Source organism: Vigna unguiculata, chromosome 3 (assembly GCF_004118075.2).
Source record: "Vigna unguiculata cultivar IT97K-499-35 chromosome 3, ASM411807v1, whole genome shotgun sequence".
Lineage (NCBI taxonomy): Eukaryota > Viridiplantae > Streptophyta > Magnoliopsida > Fabales > Fabaceae > Vigna > Vigna unguiculata.
This window is the reverse complement of record NC_040281.1, coordinates 16912996-16938532: the sequence shown is the minus strand read 5'-3', so window position 1 is coordinate 16938532 and position 25537 is coordinate 16912996. Positions and strand designations below refer to the sequence as shown.

The 25537-nt window shown below is 28.2% G+C and overlaps 1 protein-coding gene across 1 annotated transcript; it reads left to right on the top strand.

Moving 5' to 3' along the window:
• Positions 1 to 13313: 13313 nt before the first annotated feature.
• Positions 13314 to 14926, top strand: LOC114175312 (GDSL esterase/lipase At5g14450-like). The gene is made up of 5 exons (XM_028060095.1): positions 13314 to 13551; positions 13706 to 13920; positions 14005 to 14160; positions 14232 to 14517; positions 14592 to 14926. The coding sequence occupies exons 1-5, from the start codon at positions 13314 to 13316 to the stop codon at positions 14840 to 14842; spliced, it is 1146 nt and encodes a 381-aa protein (XP_027915896.1). The 3' UTR covers positions 14843 to 14926.
• Positions 14927 to 25537: the final 10611 nt, after the last annotated feature.

Genomic DNA, 25537 nt, shown 5'->3' with positions numbered 1-25537 from the left:
CATATATACAATTTAAAATTTTTTCCCAATATATCACATGTAATTTAAAAATATTCAAAAAAAACTGCAGGGCCATTGCACCTCGTGTCCCTTTTAATGATTGTCCTTGTTTATAGTCGTTGTTCTATATTTCAAACTTATATGTTGTTTGAGTAAGAAATTCTAATAGTAATTGAAATTTTAAAAATTTTCTAGAGTAATTGGATTATTTAAAAATAAAGAATTTCAAATTCCAAAAACAAAAGAGTAAGAATTTCAAAATTTTCATACTTTCAAACTTGTATCTTCTCTTCATATTCTTTCAACTCAATTTTGGTTTCAAAGTCATTGTTAACGTGACTAAGGTAAAAACTAGGGGCGGCAAAATGGGCCAACTTGACTTGTTTTAGACTGACCCGAATTTGGCCTGCCAAAAATGGCCCCAGTCGAGCTAGCCTTCCAAGCAAAAATGGGTTTATACATGTAACCTAACCCATATGAGGGCAGACTGACGGGCTAGAGGTCTGGCCCACCAACTTTGATTTTTTTTCTTTTCTGATTTCGTCTTGGAGGCCCAATTTCAAGGTCCTGGGGGCGTTTGCTAACATGTTGGCTAAGTGAAATATTCTTAGATCAATTGTTTTCACGAATTAGTTCCTTCATTGCCACTACAATTAACCACACAACCTTATCCCCTTTGCCACTAAAATTAACCACAACCTTGGTTCCATTTGCAAGAGTAGGGTAAAGTTTCTCCAAATATGAAAGAGCATGAGATGTCTCAGAAGTTAGAATAATACCTCTCAGCTAAGATAATCTCTACAGATTACAGAATACCCAAAGATCAGACATAGAAATAAGATCCATAAATCAGGGCAATTCCTTCAACAGATCTAGAAATGAAAAAAATCAAGCATCAACAAGCAATCAATCAGAAAAAGAAATACCTATAAACAACAATTAGGCAACAACTATCACGACATCCACAAATCAAGACAATTCCTTGACTAGAAATTAGGGAAACAACAATTAAGGTAACACTAATCAACCACAGCAACACCAATTTGGCCAAATCGAAATTAGAGTAAGTGAATTCAAAAATTAGGGTAACGAAAATCGCAAATTGGGTTGGAAATAAAAATTAGGGCTAGAAATTGCAAATTAGGGGGAACCTGCCCGTGTTGGTCGCCCTTCATCAGATCTACCGTTGTTTGTCGCGGCGAGTGCGTCCTCATGCCATGGCTACTTCAAATCGTGTGGTCGTTGCATTTGTGTTGTGGTGCTTTGTTGCTTTGAATCCCATCGTCGTCGTGCTATGTGGTAGTTAAGGTCGTCATCGTCGAGTGTGTCATGGTGGACGGGTGGCTGACAATGTGAAAGAAGAATGGAGACAACAGACAAAGACGAGAGGCTAGAGGAATGCGTGGTAGATGGGTTTCTTTCTGATGCACTTGGGTTAGGCTACACAATCACAACTAAACTGAATAAACACATGTGTTGAACATGTTTTTTAAAATCAAAACAGGTTGCCGGCTAGTCTGTTTTGGCCTGTAGGCTGGCCGCCAGGTTGGTGCGGCTTAACAAGTTGGATTTTCTGTTTTGAGTTAGTTTTTTTTTTTTTTTTGGTGAGTTGACGAGCTGGCACACCAACTTGATCCTTTTTGTCATCCCTAGTAAAAACATTATTGAGATAATTACTTTTTAGGTAATGCCGGCTAGAAATTTTTTATTAATTTTCATAAAAGTTATTTTTTATTTGAATCGTTATTTTTGTGAACCAATATTATTTCTTACTTTATATTAACTATAATTTTATGGGCCAATATCATGAAGACTATATTTTGATATATGTGAACTATTTTTTTTAATTGAAATTTCTAATTTTGTCTTTTTTAATATATGTAATGATTTTTTTTTATTATCGACACAAATGTTATTATTTGTCGATAATTCATTTAGATATTTTGAAATGTTAAATGAGAACATTTTCAAACAAAAAGAAAATTTCAAAAAATCTAAATCCACTTATCTAAACAAAATATTCAGAAAGTAAAATAATTTAAAATAACATCCAACCACATATTTAAATATCTTAAAATTTTATAAATTCTCTATGATAATTATTAATTATATTTAAAAACATCTTATTTTTAATGACTCATCAGACAATTAAACTACTCTTGTTAAAGTGATTTTTAACCGCTGTTTAAACTTTCTTCAAAGTAAAGTTTATTTGAATTGTTTTTTTAAATTATTAAATTTATAAGATAAAGTCTACTACTAGAATAGAAAATAATGAAATTTGTATAGATGACGGAATGGTGTTTATTTGAAAGTTGACGAATGTGACGTTCGTGGCCCTCATAAACAATGTCTAACCGCGTATTGTATTATAGTTCCACCGAGTGATTGTATTTCAGACCACATTCTTCTTAATCTCAACTAACCCACCGGACTTTCAGATGTGATCACTTTGATTTTTGGAAAACATTTTTGAAAAGTTTGTCATCCAAAAAATTATGTTTTCATATATGTTCGTTTTGATTAACTATTTAGTTAGATATGTATTTAGTTTTTAGATTTGGACATGAATATAGAATATATTTATATTTAAAATATTGATATATTTTGATTTTTAAATTTTAAAAATAAATAAATAAAATTATTTTAATTTAAAAAATTATTCTCTTAATTTATTAAATGGTAACAAACTACCGTTTAAACTCAAACATATTAAAAAAATTAAATAATTTAAACGTTAATTTAAAATTTTTTATACGTAAAAAAAAAGTAAACTTAAATTAAAAAAATTATATTTATTTATTTTTAAAATGTAAGAAACATAATCATATACGCTTATTTGATATTTAACATTCATTATTTGAATTAAACACATTATTTAATTCTCAACGGTTCTACCTTAGATTATTAATTACTATTATTTTATTAAAAACTTTTTTTGTCAAAGGTTTGATGCTAACAGTTAATGTCGTTATGTGTGGATTATGGTTATTTTAGATAACGAGTTTTTTTTAAGAACGATTTTTTGGTATGCAATTATGTTAAATTCATAAAGAAAATATTGTTATCTGTAATTATTTTTGTTAAGGCTTTTTCAAGGCTTTAGTTATTTCTATTCCCTTACTTATTAAGCTCACAACCTTTTCTTCTTTTCCTTTTTTTTCTCTTTTTATTTAAACTTAATTCATTAACATCACTATTTTTCATGGCTTTATAAAATGGTCATGTACATATTTTTTCTTTATTACCTTTTCTTTCACTCTTTTTATTTTTCTTAATATTGATAAAATAGTTTTTTTTTTAATTTATTTCCATGTTGGTTCATAAAAAACAGCGTTTGACCGATGAGTTGAAAGTTTTAACTCATTTTATCATATCAGTCCATCAATTATTATTATTATTTTTAATATATATATATATATATATATATATATATATATATATATATATATATATATATATTAAAAATACACTTAATCACGTACGTATCTTTGAAGCCTTCATTTGATTAATTAATATTTTTAATTACATAATTTAAATAATTGTTAATTTTCATGTTAAATTGTTTTATTATAATTAATAATTATAATTTAATTTATGAGTATTAAATTATTTATTTGATTTTAATTGTTCATTTAAAAGAAGAGTCGGGTAAATCATGGAACTCCATTTTTAGTTTGTACAACTTCGTGGTTGGCTTTCGAGGTTTACAAGCCAAGCTGAAAGTAGTGGGTCAAAAGGAAAAATTATCAAAACTAACAAATAAAAAATGTATACTCATTCTCACTAAATTAATAACAGATTAATGGTCAAATTTGATTTCTCACGACTATTTTTTCTTCTCCAGTATTAAAGATAAACAACTACAATCTCAACCTTACAACATAAAAGTTATACTATATAATCGGCTAATTATTTTAACTTACTTCTTTTTTTTTAAAAATAACACTTAATCATTGAGAGAGAAAAAAACACTTTTCAAAATAATATTGGAACCTTTTAGATTCTTTTTTTCCTTTTAACTCTTTTCAAACTGGAAAATATAATGAAATATATTTTAATTTTGTGCATACAAATGAAGAATTTGATAAAAACATATTTTCCGTGAATTAGATTAAGGTCAAGTTTAACACAATTGCAAGGAACATAATTAAAGTATAATTTACATTCTTATAATAGAAAAAATATTTACATAAATAAATAAAGATGGACAAAATGACTTGAGAGGACAATAGAAGTAGGGTGTAAATATTAGACTTCATATATTTTATATACAAACGAGTATATATTCGATAATAAAATAAAAATAAAGAAAAGAGGAGTGTAAATAGAAATTCAGGGAAGCCTAACTAGGAAAAAAAAAAACATTTTAGTTAGGTTCTTAATAGGCTAAAACACTAGGTATATTAAGGATTTTTACTTCTTGATATTTTATTTTAAACGGTCTTCACTACAGTGTTATTATCACAAACAATTTAAAAAACATTTTACTGCAACACCCACTAGATTATAAATCACAAAAAGAATATGGAAAAAATCTAGAAATACAAATAGAAAGAAGTTCTTAGAAGCACTTTAAAACCCAATGTACTGCAAGACACTTTCGAACACCACATTATCTTCCCTGTTATTTTTAAGGTTATCTTCAAGGTTTTCTCGTGTAAAAATTTTCTCGGATCTTACACAAAATAAACTTTAATCAGCAAGTTGTTATCTCATTGAAAACTGAGCTCGACAAGTGGTCCAAATGATTCACCAACGCATCAAACGATATATATAGACGAGGATTTCTAGATGATATATATCAGATGAAACCACCATACGATACCATTAAATGAGTTCATTAAAGGAGTTCAGCAAATGATACATATATAATACGATATCATTAGACGATTTTGGCAAAGCATAAATTACAGGTCTAACACTCTTTTCCAGTTTTCTAACTCACTTAGGATTAAGTTTAGGATCTTAGTTTCTCTTTGTAAAGAGAAATCTCTAATTTAATCATGTTTTCATTAGACGATTCATTATTGTATCATTTATAGACAATTAAAGAGCGTTTTAATTTCACAAAGCACATGTTAGAATGCTAAAAGAATCTTATAGTTATATAATATCATAAAAACTCATCACATAAATGATTTATCAAGTTGGGTAATTGATTTCAACCTATTAGACTCTTTAATTAAACTATTCTAGTTAAAGTGTTTAGTATATATTGTTTGCCTAGAATAATTATAATTATTGTCTAACAAGGCTTAAAAGGTTGATTTTACCATATAATTTCATCGAAAGCTCATTTTATCCCCTTTGGAGCAATTCTAGTTAAAATAATATAATTCAACACAATTATTATTAAATAAAGCTAAAATTAAATGTTGTATGAGTGCATAAAAATGCATTCATAAATAAAGTATACTTAAAAAAGAAAATATACTTTTTATATTTTTATTTATATGAAAACTATAAGAAAATATTAGGAGAAATATTTTAATTTCTTTTTTTAGTTCTTTGTAAATTCAATCTCTTTGTTATCTTATTATTGGATTTTGTAATAATTCCACCTCTTATGAAAGTTCTTCTTTTGTTTGGAGCATATCACAATTGTAACACCCTTCCTTTTATTTACATTATATAACTATTTGTTTAACTGTTTGTCTAATGAGTATCGTTTAGCATATATCCTCTACTAATTGTCTTATGAATTGCAAAAAATTAGGGGTGCTATGCAGGCTAACTTGTTTAGGCTGGCCCCACACTTGGTCCGTAAAATGTGGCTTGGGTTGGCCTACCCCACTTTTGGAAAACAAACTTAATGTTATGGCTTGCTCTACATATATGATGGTCAAAGCTCCGCATTTTAAAACACTTGAACTTTGCATTTTTAAACACTATTTTCATATATTTCCCCATTGCCAAATTGAATAATAATGTCCAACAAGATGTAAGCCATGATTGAAAATTCTTTAGTTGTTCAATAAAAGGATACGAAAGAGCTTTTACTCATCATTTCATTTCTGCAAGAGATCGAGAAAACCTTACTTTAGTTGCTTGCTATATACTTTGAACAATAAAACAAAAATATTCACTTCACCAATGTGTTATACTTTAGTCTCTTTATTTTTCCACGACCATTTTTGGTCTTAGCTGCACAAACATAGACACTCTCTATAGGCTAAATACAATGTCAAAATTATGATAAAAGCATACAATTGTGAACATATTGTTTATTCTACATCTTCATCAAATATATCACTTGATATGAAGATAAATTCACTTAAATTGTATGATTAGATTATTTTTATTTTATAGTATGATGCACTTACATATTGTTGAATATAACACTAATAAAAATTACTAGTAGAATATAAACTATTATATATATATATATATATATATATATATATATATTCCAATATTTTGAAAGGAGTTTATCCTGTTCTCACTTAGCAACCTTAAACAATAGTCCAACGAAACTATTGTCCGGTGAGTGTCCTATTTAGTGAAAGTACCATCGGGTGAGTGTATTGTCCAATGAGTACATGGTTCACTCAACGTTCAATTTCCTTTAAGCTTTTTGGATTTTCACAAATATATTTTCGCTTAGCGAGTGAATTGACTCACCAAACAAACAAGTTTTGGAACAAAACCCTCCATAAAAGTCATATAGAAAATTCATAACTCACTCCACGAGCCAGTCATCCTAAGCTCGTTGGAACTTTACAAAACATCCACAAAAATATACAGTACCACTCATCCAATGATTAAAACCTTTGAGAATCCATTAAGCTTGCCCAATGGGTCTAACTCGCACAATGAGTGTATCATCTGAAACTCTCTCTAAAGTTTTAAATTATTGCTCTCGCTTAGTGAGTGCATGACTCACACAACAAGTACATTGTCTAGTGAGTATCGTCTGCTCTACCTAAAGTAGTATCAACTTCTAGTTATGTTTTTCTCTTCTTAACTCTTCACAGGGTATCATCTTGTTTAAAAATAGTTTAACTTAGGCCAATTAATTCCAAACTAACATATTCATCCTATTATCTAGAGTCCTCGCTAAAACTACAAAAAATACTTAAACTATATCGGTTGATTCCTTTGGTCTATTTAGGTGTTTTTATCCATTCTTTATGCTTAAAATAACTATACTTCAATAATTTAAACTTGCTCAACAACCATAAAATAAGATTTTGTAATAAAAACTTCACAAAAGCATGTATCAACTCAACCACACAAAAAAAAAACAATTGTGGTTGTCCTTCAGTCCACTATCATTGCTCATGTCACTATATGAACAATTCGGTTGTTGTCACAGCTTGATTCTCATAGTTCGCATTCACATCATTGTTGAGGTTCACGTTCATGCTGCTACTAGGGTTCGTGTTTACGACATTACTAAGGTTCTCGTTCACATCACTGCTGGTGGTATCTGCGTCGCTCATGGTTTTGTTTGCTAGTTGTTTTATCGCCATTTTTGTCGCTTGTGCCTCCGATTTTCTTCTCTAGTGACTCACGGTTCTCCCTTCTTAGTGTTCTCTCTCTCTAGTGCCACCATCATCCTGATGGTCTTCCTCTACAAAAAAAAAGTGAAATTATCTACTGCAAAAATTCGTAGACAACACACAAAATTCGTAAGTAAAACTTATTTATTATCTATGGAAAAAATTCCATAGTAGATTGATAGTAGTTAACTTACCTACGAATATATCCGTGGGTAATGTATTTGATAGTTTTAATTAAATTGGTTTTTCCTACCATATTTACACAATCTTCTGCACATCGAAAGTTATCATAAAACTTCAATATAGAGAATTTATAATAAATAATTAAGAGTGACATTAAAACAAATAATTATTATTACAATGTTCATTTCTAAGTTTAAGAATATGAGAAATCCAAATATTATATAAGACTAAAAAAATCCAACCATAAGCATAATAATTAAGAATAATTGTTTTCTGAAAAATCTAAATACTATATAATCTAACGATATCATACTTGTTCTATTAGTCACTAAATCCTCCATTTCCATCTTGAAGTCCTTCTCACCCACTAGGCCTACCCTTTGGAGCTTTTTCACTGCCATTTGGAGACACTACCTTTTACACTTCCATTGGAGCTCATTAAAAAGTTATGCCCAATTCTTTTTGAACTTCTTGTCCCCTACAAAATAAAACAATCATGATATTAATCTTTCAATGCTGAGAACTGAACTCTATTCCTGGACTCAATGACAATGTTTTGCTCGCCTTTATACTTTCTTACAACCCAGTTTTTATTCATACCAAAACCATAAATAATGTCTTAAAAAACTCAAAATCTCCGAACTGATGATCATCATAGTATTTTAATACTTAGGCATTTATAAACATTTCATACACATTTATTGACAGTGTTTCTTTTCAGTTTCAGTAAATGTGCTTCAAAACTAAAGTAAATATGATTAATTTGCTACACTTATCACAATGGCAACAGATTCACTAACCACAAAGAAATATATCATATTCAAACATTGCTTTCTGGATAACAATAATTCAGCTTTCTGGAAGCACAATAACAAATACGTGTACAACGAACTTACTTTGCCATGTTCATCCTTGCTATCTCAATGCTTGTTCCCTTCTAACAGCCAGCCTTTTGTCTATTAGATAGGTTCTGACAAAACAATTCTTGTTCAAATAATTTTCGTATTGTATGAAATTTCATCATAAAGGTTAGAATACTTTTTTTTATAATTTTCGTCAAGTTTTGTCATATAAGTTCTAATTTTGGTTTTGTGTTCAAATAGATTCCAATTGGATCTTTTTTTGCTAACACAGTTTAAATTATTAACGGTCATGAACAGTGACTGTCACGTGTCACTTCGTGAATTTTTTTGAATTTTTTTTATTTTTTTTTATTTTTTGAATTTTTTGAATTTTTGAATATTTTTATAATTTTTTAAAGTTTGTACTTTATTGAGTTTTCAAAATTCGTGCTCTAATAAATTTTAAATTTTTTATTTTATTGAGTCTTTGAAATTTAAAAACTTTTCAATTAAGATCTCTACAATTACATGTGACCGTTAATCTTGTGATATGACACTTATACTGTTTTTATTTTTATGAATATTGTCACATAACATTTTGTTACAAAAACCCAAGATCTTTTTCAAATATTTATTATATTTAATTAAAATAATTTTTAAATTTAATTAAAATTTTAAATTTTAAAATTTTAAAAAATTATAAAAATTATAAAAATATAAAACATCTAACTGTAAAATTAAGAAAACAAAATTATAAAATTTAAAGTTATAAAATATAAAATTACAACAATTAAAAAATTCTAAAAATATAAAAATATATAATTTTATAATTAAGAAATTATAAAACATACAAATATAATTTTTATCTTTTTTATAAAACTATAAAACTGTAAAATTATAAAATAAAAATTATATTTGTATATTTTATAATTTTCTAATTAAAATATTTTTATAATTTTGTAATTTTGTAATTTTTCTAATTTTATATTTTTTAATTTTAATTTTTTTTATAATTTTTCAGTTACATATTTTATACTTTTGTAATTATTTATTTACTTTAAAAATTATTTTTGTAAAATACAGTAAATATTTGGAAAAGATCTTTTGTAACAAATATTATGTGGCATTATTATGGAAAGTGACAATGCAAGTTAACTAATACATCAGAGTTAACCGTCACACCTAAGTGTAGGGACTCAATTGAAAAATTTTAAAATTTTAAAGAGAGATCACAAAATTTTATTAGGGACTCAATTGAGAGTTCCCAAATTTATCAAGGACTTAAAACATAATTAAGAATTTATTTTAATGTATAAAATTTTTAAATTAAATTTTAAAAATATTAGCCAACTTAAAATATTTAAATAATGTATATTGTTAGAGGTCCCAAGAGTCCAAAGTGTGAGGTTGTGAGTGAGAAGAATTTCAAATTTCACTTATTTTGAGGGTATTTGAATTTCAACTAATTTAGCAATTGAAATACTAAAAAAAAAATGTTTGCCTTTTAAATGCTTTTTAATTTCTCTATCTAAAGAAAGCATTTCATTACAAAGAATTTCAAATTCTTCAAATAAATGAATCATCCTCTTGAATTGCCTAATCCAAACACATTATAAAGTTAAAATAGGCAAGAGTTTGCAAAGTTACCTTGACATGTATTAGTAGAAGCTTGAGTTCTTTTCTATTGATGATCTACTTACTAGACTTTTCTATTAGTTCTTTAGTGTTTGAAGCGCCCTACAAATAAACGCAAGTGCCTAGTCCCGCCGCAAGAACATTTTGTGAGGACAATTCTACAAGATTCAACTAAAAGTCATCATGATGATACAGCATCCAAAACCAACACAACCTTATTTGAATTTAGCAATCAACAATAAGGTTCAAAAATCCAATATAATAAAAAGAAATAAATGAAAAAAACTAAAAAATTCATGAAGGAAAAGTAATTGTAGAGGGTAGAGGCAAGAAGCGATGTTGGCCTATGAGTTGGGTTTTTGCTCTCTAAGGATAGCCTTAGCGCAAGTGACCCACAAAAGGATTTGATGTCACGAAGGTGGTGCACAAGGTTGATAAGGATTGACATAGAGGAGGAAGGTGAGAGTCATTAGGATTTTTACAATAATCCTTTTGCCAAAACCCAATAAAAGAGAAGGAATGTGTGTTAAAGAGAAGGAGTGCACGTTTCTGAACGAGGAAAATGGTGTATGGAGGTGAAATGGGTGGGATTATCTCATCTTATAATTTTTTTACTCGATCCGTACCTAAATTTCATACATAACACATGGCTAACTTACATACGGATTTACATCTGCATGTAATACTAAATTTATCTACTGATTCAAATTTGTATGTAATAATCAGTAGGAAAATCAATAATTTCTTGTAGTATCCTCAACGATTATTCATTCCCTCATACCTCTATTATGGGTTAGATATTGTAATATTATATATTTGTTAAAAATTTAATTAGCATTTCTTATTTTTAACCACTAGATAGTATTTTTTTAGTGATTTAGATTATGTTGTGAGTATTTAGAAATATTTGCTTAATTCAAATGTGTTGTGAGCATTATGTTGACTTATTGGAACTATTTTTATTAAGATTTGTTTAGAATGATGAACTGTTGTCCTGAATGGTCATAAGATGAGTTATGAAAATTTGTGTATAAATTATGCTTTTAAAAGAATAAATTTGAATTTAAGAAAAAAAAACACTTATAACGATAGTTTTACAACAATTATCGTCGTTTATACTTTTAATGATGATTCTTTACAACAATTGTCTTCGTTTATATTTTTATTGACGATTTTTTACAACAACCGTGGTTGTTTGTCGAATTAATTTTTTATTTATTTATTTTTTACTATTGTGCACAATAGTTCTCATTGACCATTGCTATTTTAAGTTTTGATGACGACTTTATAAATTGTCATCGTTTGTTTGAATTTTTAACAACGACTAAAACAATGATTGGTTTAAAACCTATAGTTACAAGCCTATTTTAATTGTCATTGATGGGCCAATATGCAATAGTGTTTCATCATATATATGTAATTTACACTATGAGCATTAACACATCTCACAAAAACATAATAAAACAATAAGGTTCTCTTACCTGAACTTATGCTCTTTTCTTTTTCAAGTTCCATCAATTAGAATTCTCAAGAGATGTTCTATCTATACAAAAAAATAAAATCTCATATCAACAATCTGAACACACCCTAGAGATCATTGACATGTAGAGGCTCATCTTGAACTAGAAAGAGTCACATGCAAACAAATTTTTTCCACATGCAAACATATCATTGACCTCACTCAAAAGAGAGATAGAATACAAATTTACTTTAATTCACACCCTGATCGGTTAAGATAATAACCCTTTACACCTAACTCTTATGATGCTTGATCTTCAAATAAATGAGTAAAGTGATTAAAATTCTTTCTAGAATGTAAAGGAAAAGAAAAAAAAAACATATTTCAAAGAGATAATAACTTTTATAAAATGAACTTTAATTAATTTATTTTTAATTTATACTTTTAATAAAATAATAAATTGAGTCTCATTCATATAGTCTACTATAATTCATCTACATACATCGTCTGCCTTTCGTATACTCTCACTTTTATTATTTTTTAGTTAACGATACTACATTAATTATTTTATTACTAATTAAAAAACTTAAATATTATAATTGAATCACACTTTATTTTATTAAAATAGTCTATTTGATAAATAGATATAAACGTCATTTTAAACCCGTCTAAAAATATGAAATTGGGATTTTGTATTCTTAATGCAGGTATTATACTTCAACTTGAATTCTAAACGATCCGAGTGAAAAGGTAATAAGGTAAATTAAAATTTGTTAATTGAATTTAATTGAAATTAAAATTAATTTGTTGAGAATATACGAATATAAATAAATGAGTGTGACAAAAAGCCTAAGTTTAAATATCTATTAAATGCACTTGAAATTGACAAAAGTAGAAGAAGGAATAATAACTATTCCTATATAATTAAATTACGTATTTCGTATAAGGCAGACAGTCACATCATATTGCTCCTTTTATAGTCCAAAATAACAAACTTTTTTTTTATGAAAAAAGAATCATCTCACAAATTACACTTATTTTTCTCATAATTTGTATTATTTGCAGAAAGATTTAACTTCGTATACGATATCCAATATAATTTTTTTCATGTAAATGAAAAATATACTAAAATTGAATAAAAAATACTTTAGTGTCAATACAACTTTAATGATTTTTTAATTTTATTCCTTTTGCCTTCATCCTTAAAATTTTGGAAATATTGTTATGTTAACTATTATATATAGAAGAGTAGCATATACTAGCTAGTATTTATGTTACAATGTTATGTTTCGAAAATAAATGATGTTTGAAAGTAATGTTATTTAATTTAGTCATTTGAAAATAAATTTTAAGAATGAAAACATGATTTAAACTTTTAGAGCAAATAAAAATAAACTAAAAATATCAGAAACTAAAATGAAATCATCATTTTATAGAAATTAAAAATAATAATTTGAAATTTTATAAGGATTAAAATAAAATAAAAACTATATACACAAGTCAAAATCATACAGACTATAAAAAGTTCATTCAAAATACTTAATTGTGCTTCAACCCACATACGTGACTCCTAACCAACTACAAACATTTTGACACCGTTAAAACAGGTACGTCGTCCTTGGTTGTATAATAACACACGTACTCTAACACAACAACATCAACAACAAGGTATTAGTTTGTAGCGCAAAAATGGGACTCCTCAGACAGTTTTTTGTTGCTGTGATTTCATTGTCAGTGGCAGGTGCCGAGGAAGCAAAATCCTCAGAAAGTTGTGGTTTTGCAGCCATATTCAACTTCGGTGACTCCAACTCAGACACTGGATGCATGTCCGCAGCATTTTACCCTGCAGCTTTGCCTTATGGCCAGACCTTTTTCCATGAGGCTGTTGGGAGAGCTTCTGATGGTCGCCTTATCATAGATTTCATTGGTAATCACTCTATTTTTCATCACTAAATTATTACATTCATGTTTTCTTTTTACATTCTAAAATTTGTAAGATGATGTTTGCACTTCGTTTATATATTATGAAATCATCTTTTGATCAGAAACTTCCAACATATATATATATATATATAATGCAGCGAAGCATCTAGGTTTGCAGTACTTGAGTGCTTACATGGACTCAGTTGGATCAAGTTATGAGGAGGGTGCAAACTTTGCTGCAGCATCATCAACTATTAGAAGGCAAAACAGAACCTTCTTTGATGGTGGTAGTCCTTTCAGTCTTGAAATTCAGGTTGCACAGTTTATCCAATTTAAGACACGCACCGCCAGGCTCTACAACAAAGGTTTTTCTGTTCCATTACTTTAATTAATTGCATCACAAATACATTGACTGTTACATGTTAACACGCACGTAAATGCAACTAATGCAGGACAGGGAAATTCCTTCCCAAGGCCAGAGGACTTTGCCAAGGCCATCTACACATTCGATATTGGCCAAAATGACATTGCTGCTGCTCTTCAGAGAATGAGCCAGGAAAATTCTCAAGCAGTGATCTCAGACATAGTGGACCAATTTTCAAACCAGCTTATAGTAAGTTTTTTTTTTTTTTGTCTTGTTTTTTCTACTGTAGCAGAGTTCTTAACAGAAAACACACGTTTCAGTATTTATACAACGAAGGAGCGAGAACATTCTGGATCCATAACACAGGTCCCATAGGGTGCCTACCAGTGGCCATGCCTATACACAATGCCTACAATTATACTCCAGTGGATGGATATCTTGATCAAAACGGCTGCGTCGTGTATCAAAACGACATGGCCAAAGAGTTCAACACAAAGCTCAATGATACAGTGGTCAAACTAAGGGCACTGTACCTGGATGCTTCATTTGTGTATGTGGATATTTTCTCTGCTAAGTATGAGCTAATCAGCAATGCTAAGAAAGAAGGTAAAAAGGTGATTATTATGTGGAAAATATAAAAGTGGACGTAACTCATAAATTGTTTTTATCTTGATTGGCAGGATTTGTTGAGGCATCTGAAATCTGTTGTGGGTATCATGAGGGTGGCAATCACTTTTTCTGTGGAGATTACAATGCCACCATTAATGGTAGAGAAGTTCATGTTGGTTCATGCCAAGATCCTTCTTCACGCATTAGCTGGGATGGTGTTCATTACACCGACGCTGCAAATAGCTGGATCGCAAATCGCATTATCACTGGATCATTCTCGGATCCACCACTTCCTATTACACGTTCATGCTTGTTAGCTTAATACAGAGTACTGCATGTACCCAGGGCGCACTTAACTTCTTTTTAATACTTTCTAAAAATAAGGTATAGAAAGACTGCATTTGAACGGGTGTTTTTCATATTTTATCACTTAAAAATTGTTGAAATTATTATTATTAAGTCTTATTAAATGATTTGGTCCGTGAAATTTCTTGTTTTTTCAAAAATCATTGAGTATTTCATGTAGTAGCGATTCCAGACTTGAGCTCGGTGACAGAATAGGTAGATTCACAATAGCTAACATTCGTTGTCGGACTCTGCCAGAGAAGTTGTCTACACTACTATCAAGCGAAAATGGGATTGAGTTATGCAAACGGGTGCAGTTAATCCACGAGGGAATGAACGTCTTATCATGATAACATTATATCACTTTAAGAGCAGCCAATGTTTCAAAAATAAAAATTAAGTGGAATTATTACATCACAACAAAGAAGAAATGAAGTGAAGAAGCTTCAAACACAATTTAAAGACTATGGAAAATATATACACCAGAAATGCATAAAAAATTAGATTTTTTTTTCTTAAATATTTCTCTTAATCTTTGTTATAATTCCTTTTGTAAAAAACTATACAGAAAATATAGTTTTCTGTTTTAGAGCAGAAATGCAAGACACATAAGGCTAACTCTTATAAATAAGGTTCTTATTTGGATAAATATGTGTACAATGTAAAATTAAATTAATGCGAAAAAAAAATAAGTACTAGCATTCAGGCCATGGTCACTATCATCATAATCCTTTTGATGTGTTTTTTTTTTTCAAATTCTCACCCTCTAAAATTTAATGGTATAATATAAGGTAAAAGAGAGCAGATTTTGACCCAAAGCACATAATATCTCTAAAATGTATAGAGTTCTCTACCATAGTAGTTGTCATAATAATAAATTGTTGTCAATTATATGAGATTACAATATCAAAATTTATACTACAATCATAAAATTGATTGACAAATAGACCACGTATATGGAAATAATTGACCATATGAATATCTCATTATCACACATATCAATATTTAGGAAATTTCCAACATTCTCCTACTTGGTCCATTTATCCCATTATCAATCAATACAAGAAACTAAGTACAAGGATCATGATGACAGTCCTCCAAAAGTCAGTTTTATCTTTGTATCACAATATATCAAATCTCTCATCAAAGACTCTTAACTATAATGAATAAACTATATTTTTATTCTGGGTTAAATGAAATTTCTCAAAATAAACAAATATGTATACAACAAAATGAGAAAAAAATTGAATAAGAGTTTTATCAAAGTAAAAATAGTAATTGTCACAACATGTAACCAAGTCTCATTTGCGTTAAATGATCTTAAAATTCTTTAATGGTATTCCTTTAGTAAAAGGATCAACAATCATCGAATTAGTGATAACGTGCTCAATGACCACTTAAAACGTTTTATTATGGATAGATATTTAATGTCAATGTGCTTAATTTGACTTCCAGTTCTATTATTCTTAGCCATAAATAATGCAACCGAGTTATCAAATATAACTTCAATGGCATAACAATTGAATCCACAACTCTAAACCCAGATATAAAAGTCTTCAACTATACACCATGTGAAGTAGTCTCAAAACAAGAAACAAACTCAACCTCTATGCTGGAAGTAGCAATCATGGTCTGCTTTTTGTTGCTTCAAAATATAGCTCCACTAATTAGCATAAAAATATAACCAGATGTTGATTTTAAGGTATTAATGCAACTAACAAAATCTAAATAGAAGTAGTTTATCACCTCCATCAATTTTTCTATATATGAGCATGAGATCCTTTAGTCCTTGATGATATTTGATTACCTTCTTTGCAACTTTCTAGTGGTCAACACTTGGATTACTCTAATATCTTCCTAAAACTCCAACTATGAAATGTTATGTCTGGTGCAAACCTAAGCATACATTAGACTTCCAACAATGAAGCATTCTTCATTTGTTCCCGTTCAAGATAATTTTTGGCTCTAATCTTATATTCTAATTATTGTAAATACACTTCATAATCACTAGAAATTGTTGATTGATCCTTTTATCTTTGTAGATCTTCTTAATGTTGCTTAACTACCTTGATGAGAAACTTGTTGTTTAACTAGTTCCTCAACAACTTGATCTATCTCCAACAATTTGTGGAACTTGAATAATTGGTTGTCTAATACGCTCTTAAAACAATTGAGCATGAACGACAACCAGTCTATTATTTGATTTAGAGGGTTGAACTTCATTATGATTATTTTGAATTAAATCACTCCCACTAATCAATTTATAAGAAATTTTACATTCCTTGATTCCACAATTCTAGTTAATGTGATCCCAATAAGCCTAAGCCCAAATGCATCAACAAGCCTAAGCTCACCTCGAGGCCCAATCACTAGAAGCATGATGAAAAAGATCCACATGGGCCTCTCACAAGATGATCAAGTCAATCATGGGCTTTCCACTTTATTCACATGGGCCAAAGAAATCTACAAAATATGAGTTGATGCATGGAAGACCGTAGTTTAGATTTAAATTGGGCCATTTTTTAGGTCTTGTTTTTCTAGAATAATAAGTCAAACAATGTGTAGTTGAATTGATAAAATTGGGCTTGACTAAGCCCAATAGGAGATCTGGCCATGAGCTACCAAAGGTCAAAGGTGGACTAAGTGAAAGTCAACATTCCTTCCTACACCTCATGGATCATGCATCCCATGGAGCCAAGTCCACACTCCACCCATGCGCCTCTCTTCATCCAAGGGTTAAGAGAGTGTCTTCTTTTCCAAGTTTTCATCCAAAGGCTAGGAAGATGCCTCCTTCTCCAAGCCACCATCCAAGGGTGATGATTAAAGCTTCTCCTCCAAGCTTGATCTAAAGGGCCAAGAATTAGTCTAGCTTTTAGGCTCACATATAAAAGCCAAAAGTAGACCATTTGTACATTTTAACTCTTGAAATTTCTAATAGAATGTTTGTGTTGAGATCACTCTACTCTTCTATTATTTTGAGAGCATACATGGCTAACCTTCTTCTTCATCTCCTCTAGCCACCTTCCATACCATAGCTCCACTTCTACTTTTCATCTTCACCAAAAACCTCCATGGCCTAGAGCTCTTCTTGCTCTTATCTTCATTTCAGCTGCATTTCATCTACTTTTTGGTGTCTTCCATGGATTTCTTTCCTCTCCTACACCAAGGACGTCCATCACTAGTGTTATAAGATGGACAATAAAACATTATAACCTTTGAACTTTTTCAGCATATCCAATAAAATATCGACTAATAGTCTTAGGTTCTAGTTTATTCTCTTGTGGGTTATAAAATGTCACTTCAAATGAGTATTCCCAAAGGTGTATATGTCGAAAATTGGGTTTCCAACCTTTGAATAATTCAAAAGGTGTTCTTAAAACAACCTTGGTTAGAACTCGATTTACTATATACATTATCATCTTAAGTAGGGATGTCAACAAGGCGGGTAGGTACGAATAGTAGCTCCTTCATACCCTACCCGCAGGATAAATATCCGTCCCATACCCGTATCCATATCCGTCGGGTATCCGTTATACGGGAACCCGCCTTTTTTTTCATATATGCGAGTATCCACGGGTACCTGCGGGTATTTACAAAATTATTTAAAAACAAATATTTAATTATAAATTCAAATAAAATAAAATAAAATACATTATTGTCATAAATTTTAAATAAAGTTCAAATAAACTCAAGTTCATACAAGTCCAAATAATTATAATAATAAATATAAAGCAATTATTATAATAATAATAAATAATAAAGTCAAGTTCATACACCTTTTTTTTTCTACTTCTCTATTTTCACTATAATTTTTTTTAATTATATTTTCCACTCTAACCTATTATAGTTTTCGTTATAACTTTATAAAGGATTTTTGAATTACTGATATTTTTCTTCATCTGATATCGATAACACTGATTATAAATCGGATTAAGGTCATAAAACTTAAATGCAACATTCATAGGTGTAGGTTTAAAATAAATAATAGGTTAAAATACTCTGTTAGTCCTCGTTTTCGTCGCAGAATCTCGATTTGGTCCTCGTATTTTTATTAGTCTCAATTAGGTCCTCATTTTTGTACATTAGTATCAATTATGTCCTTTCCGTTAGTAGAGAACTAACACCATTAAGTAGGTGTCACGTGTCAGGTCCTCGTTTTTTTGAATTTTTTTATTTTATTTTAATTTTTTAATTTTTTTTAAAAAAATATTTATGCCACGTGTCATGTCTGTAGTGTGCCACGTGTCAATCTAATATGATGACACGTGCCAAATTAATGTATGAATCTCAATTTAGTCCTCATATTTGTTAAATTGATTTGATTTGAGTCCCAATTTTTTTTTAAAAATTTTCAATTTCAGGCACTCCAAATTTAGACCAAATTTTACTTTTATGTAATGTTATGATTATTTTTATTAAAATTGATATTTTTATTAAATATTTTAATAATATTAATTATATTTAATATTAAAATTTTAAATATATTTATTTTAATTTGTTATAAAATTATTTTAAAATTTTACATTTGAATTTATAAAATTATTATTTTTAAGCCAACTCTAAAATATTGTTGATATTGAATATTATACAAATATTTCGAATATAAATTTATTAATCTATATATTTATAATTTTAACATAAAATGTAAATAAAGTTTAATGTAAAATATAAATTTAAATAAATTAAATGTTGTTAAAAATATATAATAGAAATATCACTTGTAATAAAAGAAGCATTTATAAAAAAGTTAAATTTGTTTTAAATTTGGAACACATGAAATTAAAATTTTTTAAAAAAAAATTGGGACTAAAATCAAATCAAATTAACAAATATGAGGACCAAATTGAGATTCATACAATAATTTGACATGTGTCACCATATTAGATTGACACGTGGCACACTACAAACCTGACACGTAGCATAAATATTTTAAAAAAAATTAAAAAATTTAAAAAAAAAATTTAAATAAAAATTTAAAAAAAAAAAAATTAAACACGTGGCACCTACTTAACGGTGTTAGCTTCCTACTAACGTAAAGGACCTAATTGATACTAATTTACAAAAATGAGGACCTAATTGAGACTAATAAAAATACGATAACCAAATTGAAATTATGTGATAAAAACGGGTTATTTTAACCTAAATAATATATATAACCTAATGTATATAACCCTAATTGCTTACCACTCCATGAGCTAAAAAGCAACATGCCCCTGCAAATTAGGGAGTAGTGACATATCTATTGGCCCTCTCCGATGGCCATCATCCTCCACCACATGAGACTTCTCAAGTTCAACATCTTCCTTTGCATGGTCATCTTCACCAATGTAACCAGGAGTCTCATGTTCTCATCATCCTATGGATGCAATTAGCATTGTTAGAATATGTTGAGAAACACCTACTCTTATTCTTGTTCTAACCATGATTTATGCAAAAACACCAACAAAAATATAAAATTAAACCATTAAACACCCAATAAAAAGTAACAACTAAAAATTCCAAAATCCATTTTATAAACATATTCCAAAATGTCTAATCCGTAAAATGTTTTCTAATAGTGATTTAAAATAGTTTTTTTTTTTAAATACCATTTTGGTACATGTTTCCATAATTATACTTTCGGAGTCATGTTAACATTTCAAAAAGCTATTACAAAATGACAATTCCAGAACACTCTCTGTTTTGCACACCTCCTCCTTCTGGAATTTCCAATCTGGGAAAATTTTGATATACCCATTTCGGAAAGTTAAAAAGACACCTAACTTGCAGTGATGGAGAAGACAACCGGTGCTTTCCCATGGCAATGCAACTACATAGCTACCAAGACAATACTCTCAAAGCAACCAGCGGCAAACCAGGTAATAGTGGATGAAGGAAACTGTGCAGAAGAAATAGTGAATGAGAAGGGAGAAAAAGTAAGGTTAAATTCATAAGAACATTTTCAACATTTCCCATAAAAAGTGGGGTGCAGTTAGCAAATAAGGGGGTGCAGGAAGTTAAAACCTCTTAAATTTAACCGAAAGATTGAAAATCCAAACCCTTTGTTAAGTATTGTTCTGACGTCAAGGTGTGACGTGCCTGACATCACTTCATGTTGAAACATTTCTGCTCAATTTCATAATATCTTTTTGGGTTAAATTGCAGAATATTATTTTAAAATAAAAAAAAAGTGTTGGAATCTAATTTCCACCGTAAAGGATCCGAAAAAAGCAAAAGTGTAAGAAGCATTTTGTTGAACAGTCCTTTTATGTTTTTTAATATCTTACGGATATATAAAGAGAACCAGAGAAAAGAAATAAGACGAAGAGCACATGTTATCACAGTAATGAAGAAGCATGCAAAGAGTCGATAATGACAGTTCAAAGAAAAAGTATTTTTTATGTTAAAATTAATTAAAAAAATATCCAAACAACTTATAACTGGAATACGGCTGACTTATAAACAAATTAAGAAATTTATTTTGCAGATTTTTTAAGTCACCTTTGAATTTCAACTTGCGATTGATCTTTTAATTGCAAAAGCAGTTACTTATTCTAAAATTTTGCATTGTGTGAATTTATTTAGAGATACAAATATGAACAAAAATAAAGTCAGCTTCTTTACAAGATAAAATTAGCTTATATATGAATTTGAAAAATTAGAAAAACTATGAAATGTGATTTCTGTAAATTAGTCTATACTATAAATTTATTTTAATTAATGAATAAACTCACTCATTTTATTCTTTTTCATTTTTCTTCGTATAAGTCTTTACGGATAAACTAGTCATATGTGTATGTGTTGTTTGTAATTTGTAAAATTACCTATTGTGTAGCATGAAGTAATGGATGAGCTTGTTTATGTTTCGTTTTTCCTTAAAAGTGCTCATTTAATAAAATAAACATATTAATTCTTATATTTCAACATGGATTGTGTGTTCGTCAAAGACTAATACCATAATATAAAAATTAAAATAAAGAAGAGGATATATGAAAAAGAAGAGAAATAAGGTTTCTCATTTTAATTCTAATAGAACGTATGAGTATGCATGATATAACATAGATAAAAAATATGATAATAACATAAAGACGAAATTACCTTTATTATATATATATATATATATATATATATATATATATATATATATATATATATATATATAATATAGAAAAAGGTAAATAAAGATGAAGTAACTTTCAAAGAGAATACGATCAATTGATTCTAAAGCAAACAAATCAGATTGAGTTATCATATAAACCTCTTCATATTAAAAAAAAAAATATTGACATTCAATTACTAAAAGAATTACCTTTTGTAGTTATCAAGGCAAGAAGGATTCCCATAGTGAGTGCATAATCTATTTATATATTTGAATATTTTTTTCTCCTTCTCCACAATCTCTTCCCTTATTAAAGAAACATTCTCTTTCAAAACAATTTTGACCATTTTTAGAAAATGAAGAAAAGAATAACACATTATATTTTTCTTACTTTTTTAAATTAAGATATGAAACAATTTATAGTAACTTATTTCACATATTGGAATTAAGGAAAATAGTCAATGAAATATGAAAAGCTTTCATGCTTACAAGGTCGAAACTATAAAATGACATTCAAATTTCTTCCTATTTTATTTTCTTATTCGTTACTATTTTTATTCTTTTGTTTGCATGTTCAAAATGAGTAACTTTTTACTTGTAGAGTTTAACTAGAAGAAACAATTTCATGACATGAATTTTTTGAAAATTTCTACTACAATAATTCACATGGAAAAATGGTATCAAAATATTTGTTAGATAAAAGGATCACTATTTCATAACATAGTCCGTAACAATTTGTTAAAAATTACACCACAAGAAAACTCTTAATTAATAATCAATTTTAGTGACCACGAATTGTTAGTAACAATAATGACCAATTTAAATACTAATTTACAAAATAAAAATTATTGGTAACTAAAATAATTATTATTATAAATAAAAAAAATATAATTTGTCAATAAATTGGTCTTTAAAATTAGGTATCAAAGTTTTGATTACCAAAGAAAATTGGTCACTAAAAATTGACTATGAAGGTTTTGACTACCAATTGAATAGTTTATAAATTTTTCACTATAGTGACTAATTATTTTTAATTTCTAAAATTGGTTTCTAATAGAGATTTTTCTTATAGTATTATAATTCACATTTTCAAGGATATATTTATCTTAGTTTAATTAAAGGGTAAGGAAATTGATTTAATTTTTGGAGAAAAAATTGATCAAAAATATTTAATTTAGTTTAATTTAAATTATTTAATTCTAATTAATCAAATTAGTTCATAAAGAAATAAATTACTTTAATTTAAGTCTCAATTTGGAAAATAGAAAGGTTACTTTAATAATTGACATTTGTGATCACTAAATAAAATACAGCTTATTACTTTATCTTTTCAAAAACATTAGAATCATAATTTAAAGAGCTAAAATTACAATTTAGCCTCTTTTTTATTCCTTAAAATATTTTTTATTTTTCTACAAACAAATGGTTTCCAAATATATATATATATATATATAGAGAGAGAGAGAGAGAGGTTCTTGTTGCCTCTGAAAAATAAGTTAATACTGTAGATTTTATGGATATTGTTATCATTATTTTTTTTTAAAATAAAGATTTTTATTCTATACATTCCATCAGATACATGTTATTTTATTGAAAATGAAGTTCATAATTTTACCTTTTTGGGTCATATGATTTGATTCTATGGACATGACTATGACACTTTTTCTAGTGATTCCTATGGCAAGTTGAAGACTTTTGACTATGAAGAGTTTTGTTATCATCACTAGCATTCACATCACTACAACCTTTGCATTTGTACCAACACCATCTTTTGTGCCTGTGTGGTTCATAATCTATCCTTTGAACTTGTTCCATTTGTTTATTGAAAGTTAAATTTGAATGCGATGGATCCAAAGGGGAAGTTCTCACTTAAAATGACTCCAAAATTAAATATATCTATGTTGCTGGACCCAGTTGTTCTTTGCAATGAACACAATGATGATGTTAAAAAGACCAAAGGGTGTGCTTGTGGGACAAAAGAAAAAAAAAAAAAAACACAACAACAACAAATTACAATGATCCACACACGAGGAATAAGAGCAAGAAAATCAAAAGGTTTAAGATGGATGTTTGACCAAAGAGAGAAGAACAAGATAAAAAAGAGTATCCTCTCTGAATTTGGGGCTTCAAAGAGTCATGAAAGTGATTTAGGAGTATTTCTCTCTTGTATATGGCAAATTTTAGCCTAATTTTTTTCTACTACAAGGATACTTTTCACATATTATTATGTTGGAGGAGTTTGATAATTTCATGTACATCTCAAGTAAAAATATGTACTCATCCTCGTGTTAACGTATAAACTTTTTGTCTTATTCTCATCTTGTCAGCATAATATTTTTAGACAATTAATTATACCATTAAACACTTGAATTTCACAAGTTAAACATTATCATGAAAAAATAATTAAATAAAAAATAAAAAATATTAAAAAAGAGTAAAAAATAATTTAATGTGAGACCTAAAATTTATAATTCACCATTTAAAAATAATTATATAAAGAAAAAATATGTGTAATTAAGATTGTAAATAGGAAAAGTACTTAGAGTTGTGAGTAAACTTTGTGGATATAAAACAAGTCAAACAATTAAAAGAAAAAGAAGAAAGAAATGTACCCAAAGAAAAAAATATATAGAAGGTTATGAAACTAAATACTAACCTAATAGTATATATAAATCTTTAGATTACCTAATTAATAAATTATGAGTATTTTAGTAATTTAAACGATGACATGATGAAGACGGGGATGCGTATCGGAGCGAGGATGAGCATGGGGACGGAACGAATATGTACATACTCATCCTCCTAGTGTTGTATCTTGGTCAAGAAGTTTGAAGGGGTCAAAATAATATACTCAAATTTTATATATTTAATTATTATTGCTAATATAACAAAGGTATATATAATTTAGTATTGAAACTCTTGTATGTTTTTCCTTACAAAAATTATAGTTTTGAAATTGTATTTGATATGAAACTCATTTTAAATTAGTTTTTCTAATTTCATCTTTTTTCCTGGATATTCTCATATTTGAGCATGTTTTCTTATAATAAGTTTTAAATAATTAATATGAAACATTCCGCCTATAATTTAAAAGAATTAATATGAAACTTCCCACTTATAATTCTTTGAATTTTAAGAAATGATTCTCTAATTCAACCATTGAATTCCTAATATCATGCTTGAAAATAGGTGAAGAAGTAAATTTGTATTATTTTTATCTTCAAAGGTATATACCCTTTTATCACTTTACAAAAAATGAATCTATTATTTTATTTTTCATCAATATACCCATTTAAAAAAAATAAGACTAAAAAATAATTTATCAAAATCTAATCAAAAATTGAGAGACGTAATTACTAAAAATAAATATGATAATCAAGTCATATTTAAGAAATGATTATGAAAAAACTTATAATATACTACCTATATTCGTCTCTATATCCAATTAAAAAGTTAAATACTACCTATATTTGTACCTAGTCAATGCAATAATTTTTCATCAAAATGAGCGCAGGTTCAAAGAATACCCAATAAAATCGATTTTTTTGACATCCCTATGTTTGAGAGATAAATTTATAATATATAAATAAATAT

Bases quoted from the DNA above. Each gene is read 5' to 3' on its own strand.
- LOC114175312 (XM_028060095.1), top strand. From the start codon at position 13,314: ATGGGACTCCTCAGACAGTTTTTTGTTGCTGTGATTTCATTGTCAGTG. The intron at 13,552-13,705 runs GTAATCACTCTA...TATATAATGCAG, and splicing joins CCTTATCATAGATTTCATTG to CGAAGCATCTAGGTTTGCAG. The intron at 14,518-14,591 runs GTAAAAAGGTGA...CTTGATTGGCAG, and splicing joins CAGCAATGCTAAGAAAGAAG to GATTTGTTGAGGCATCTGAA.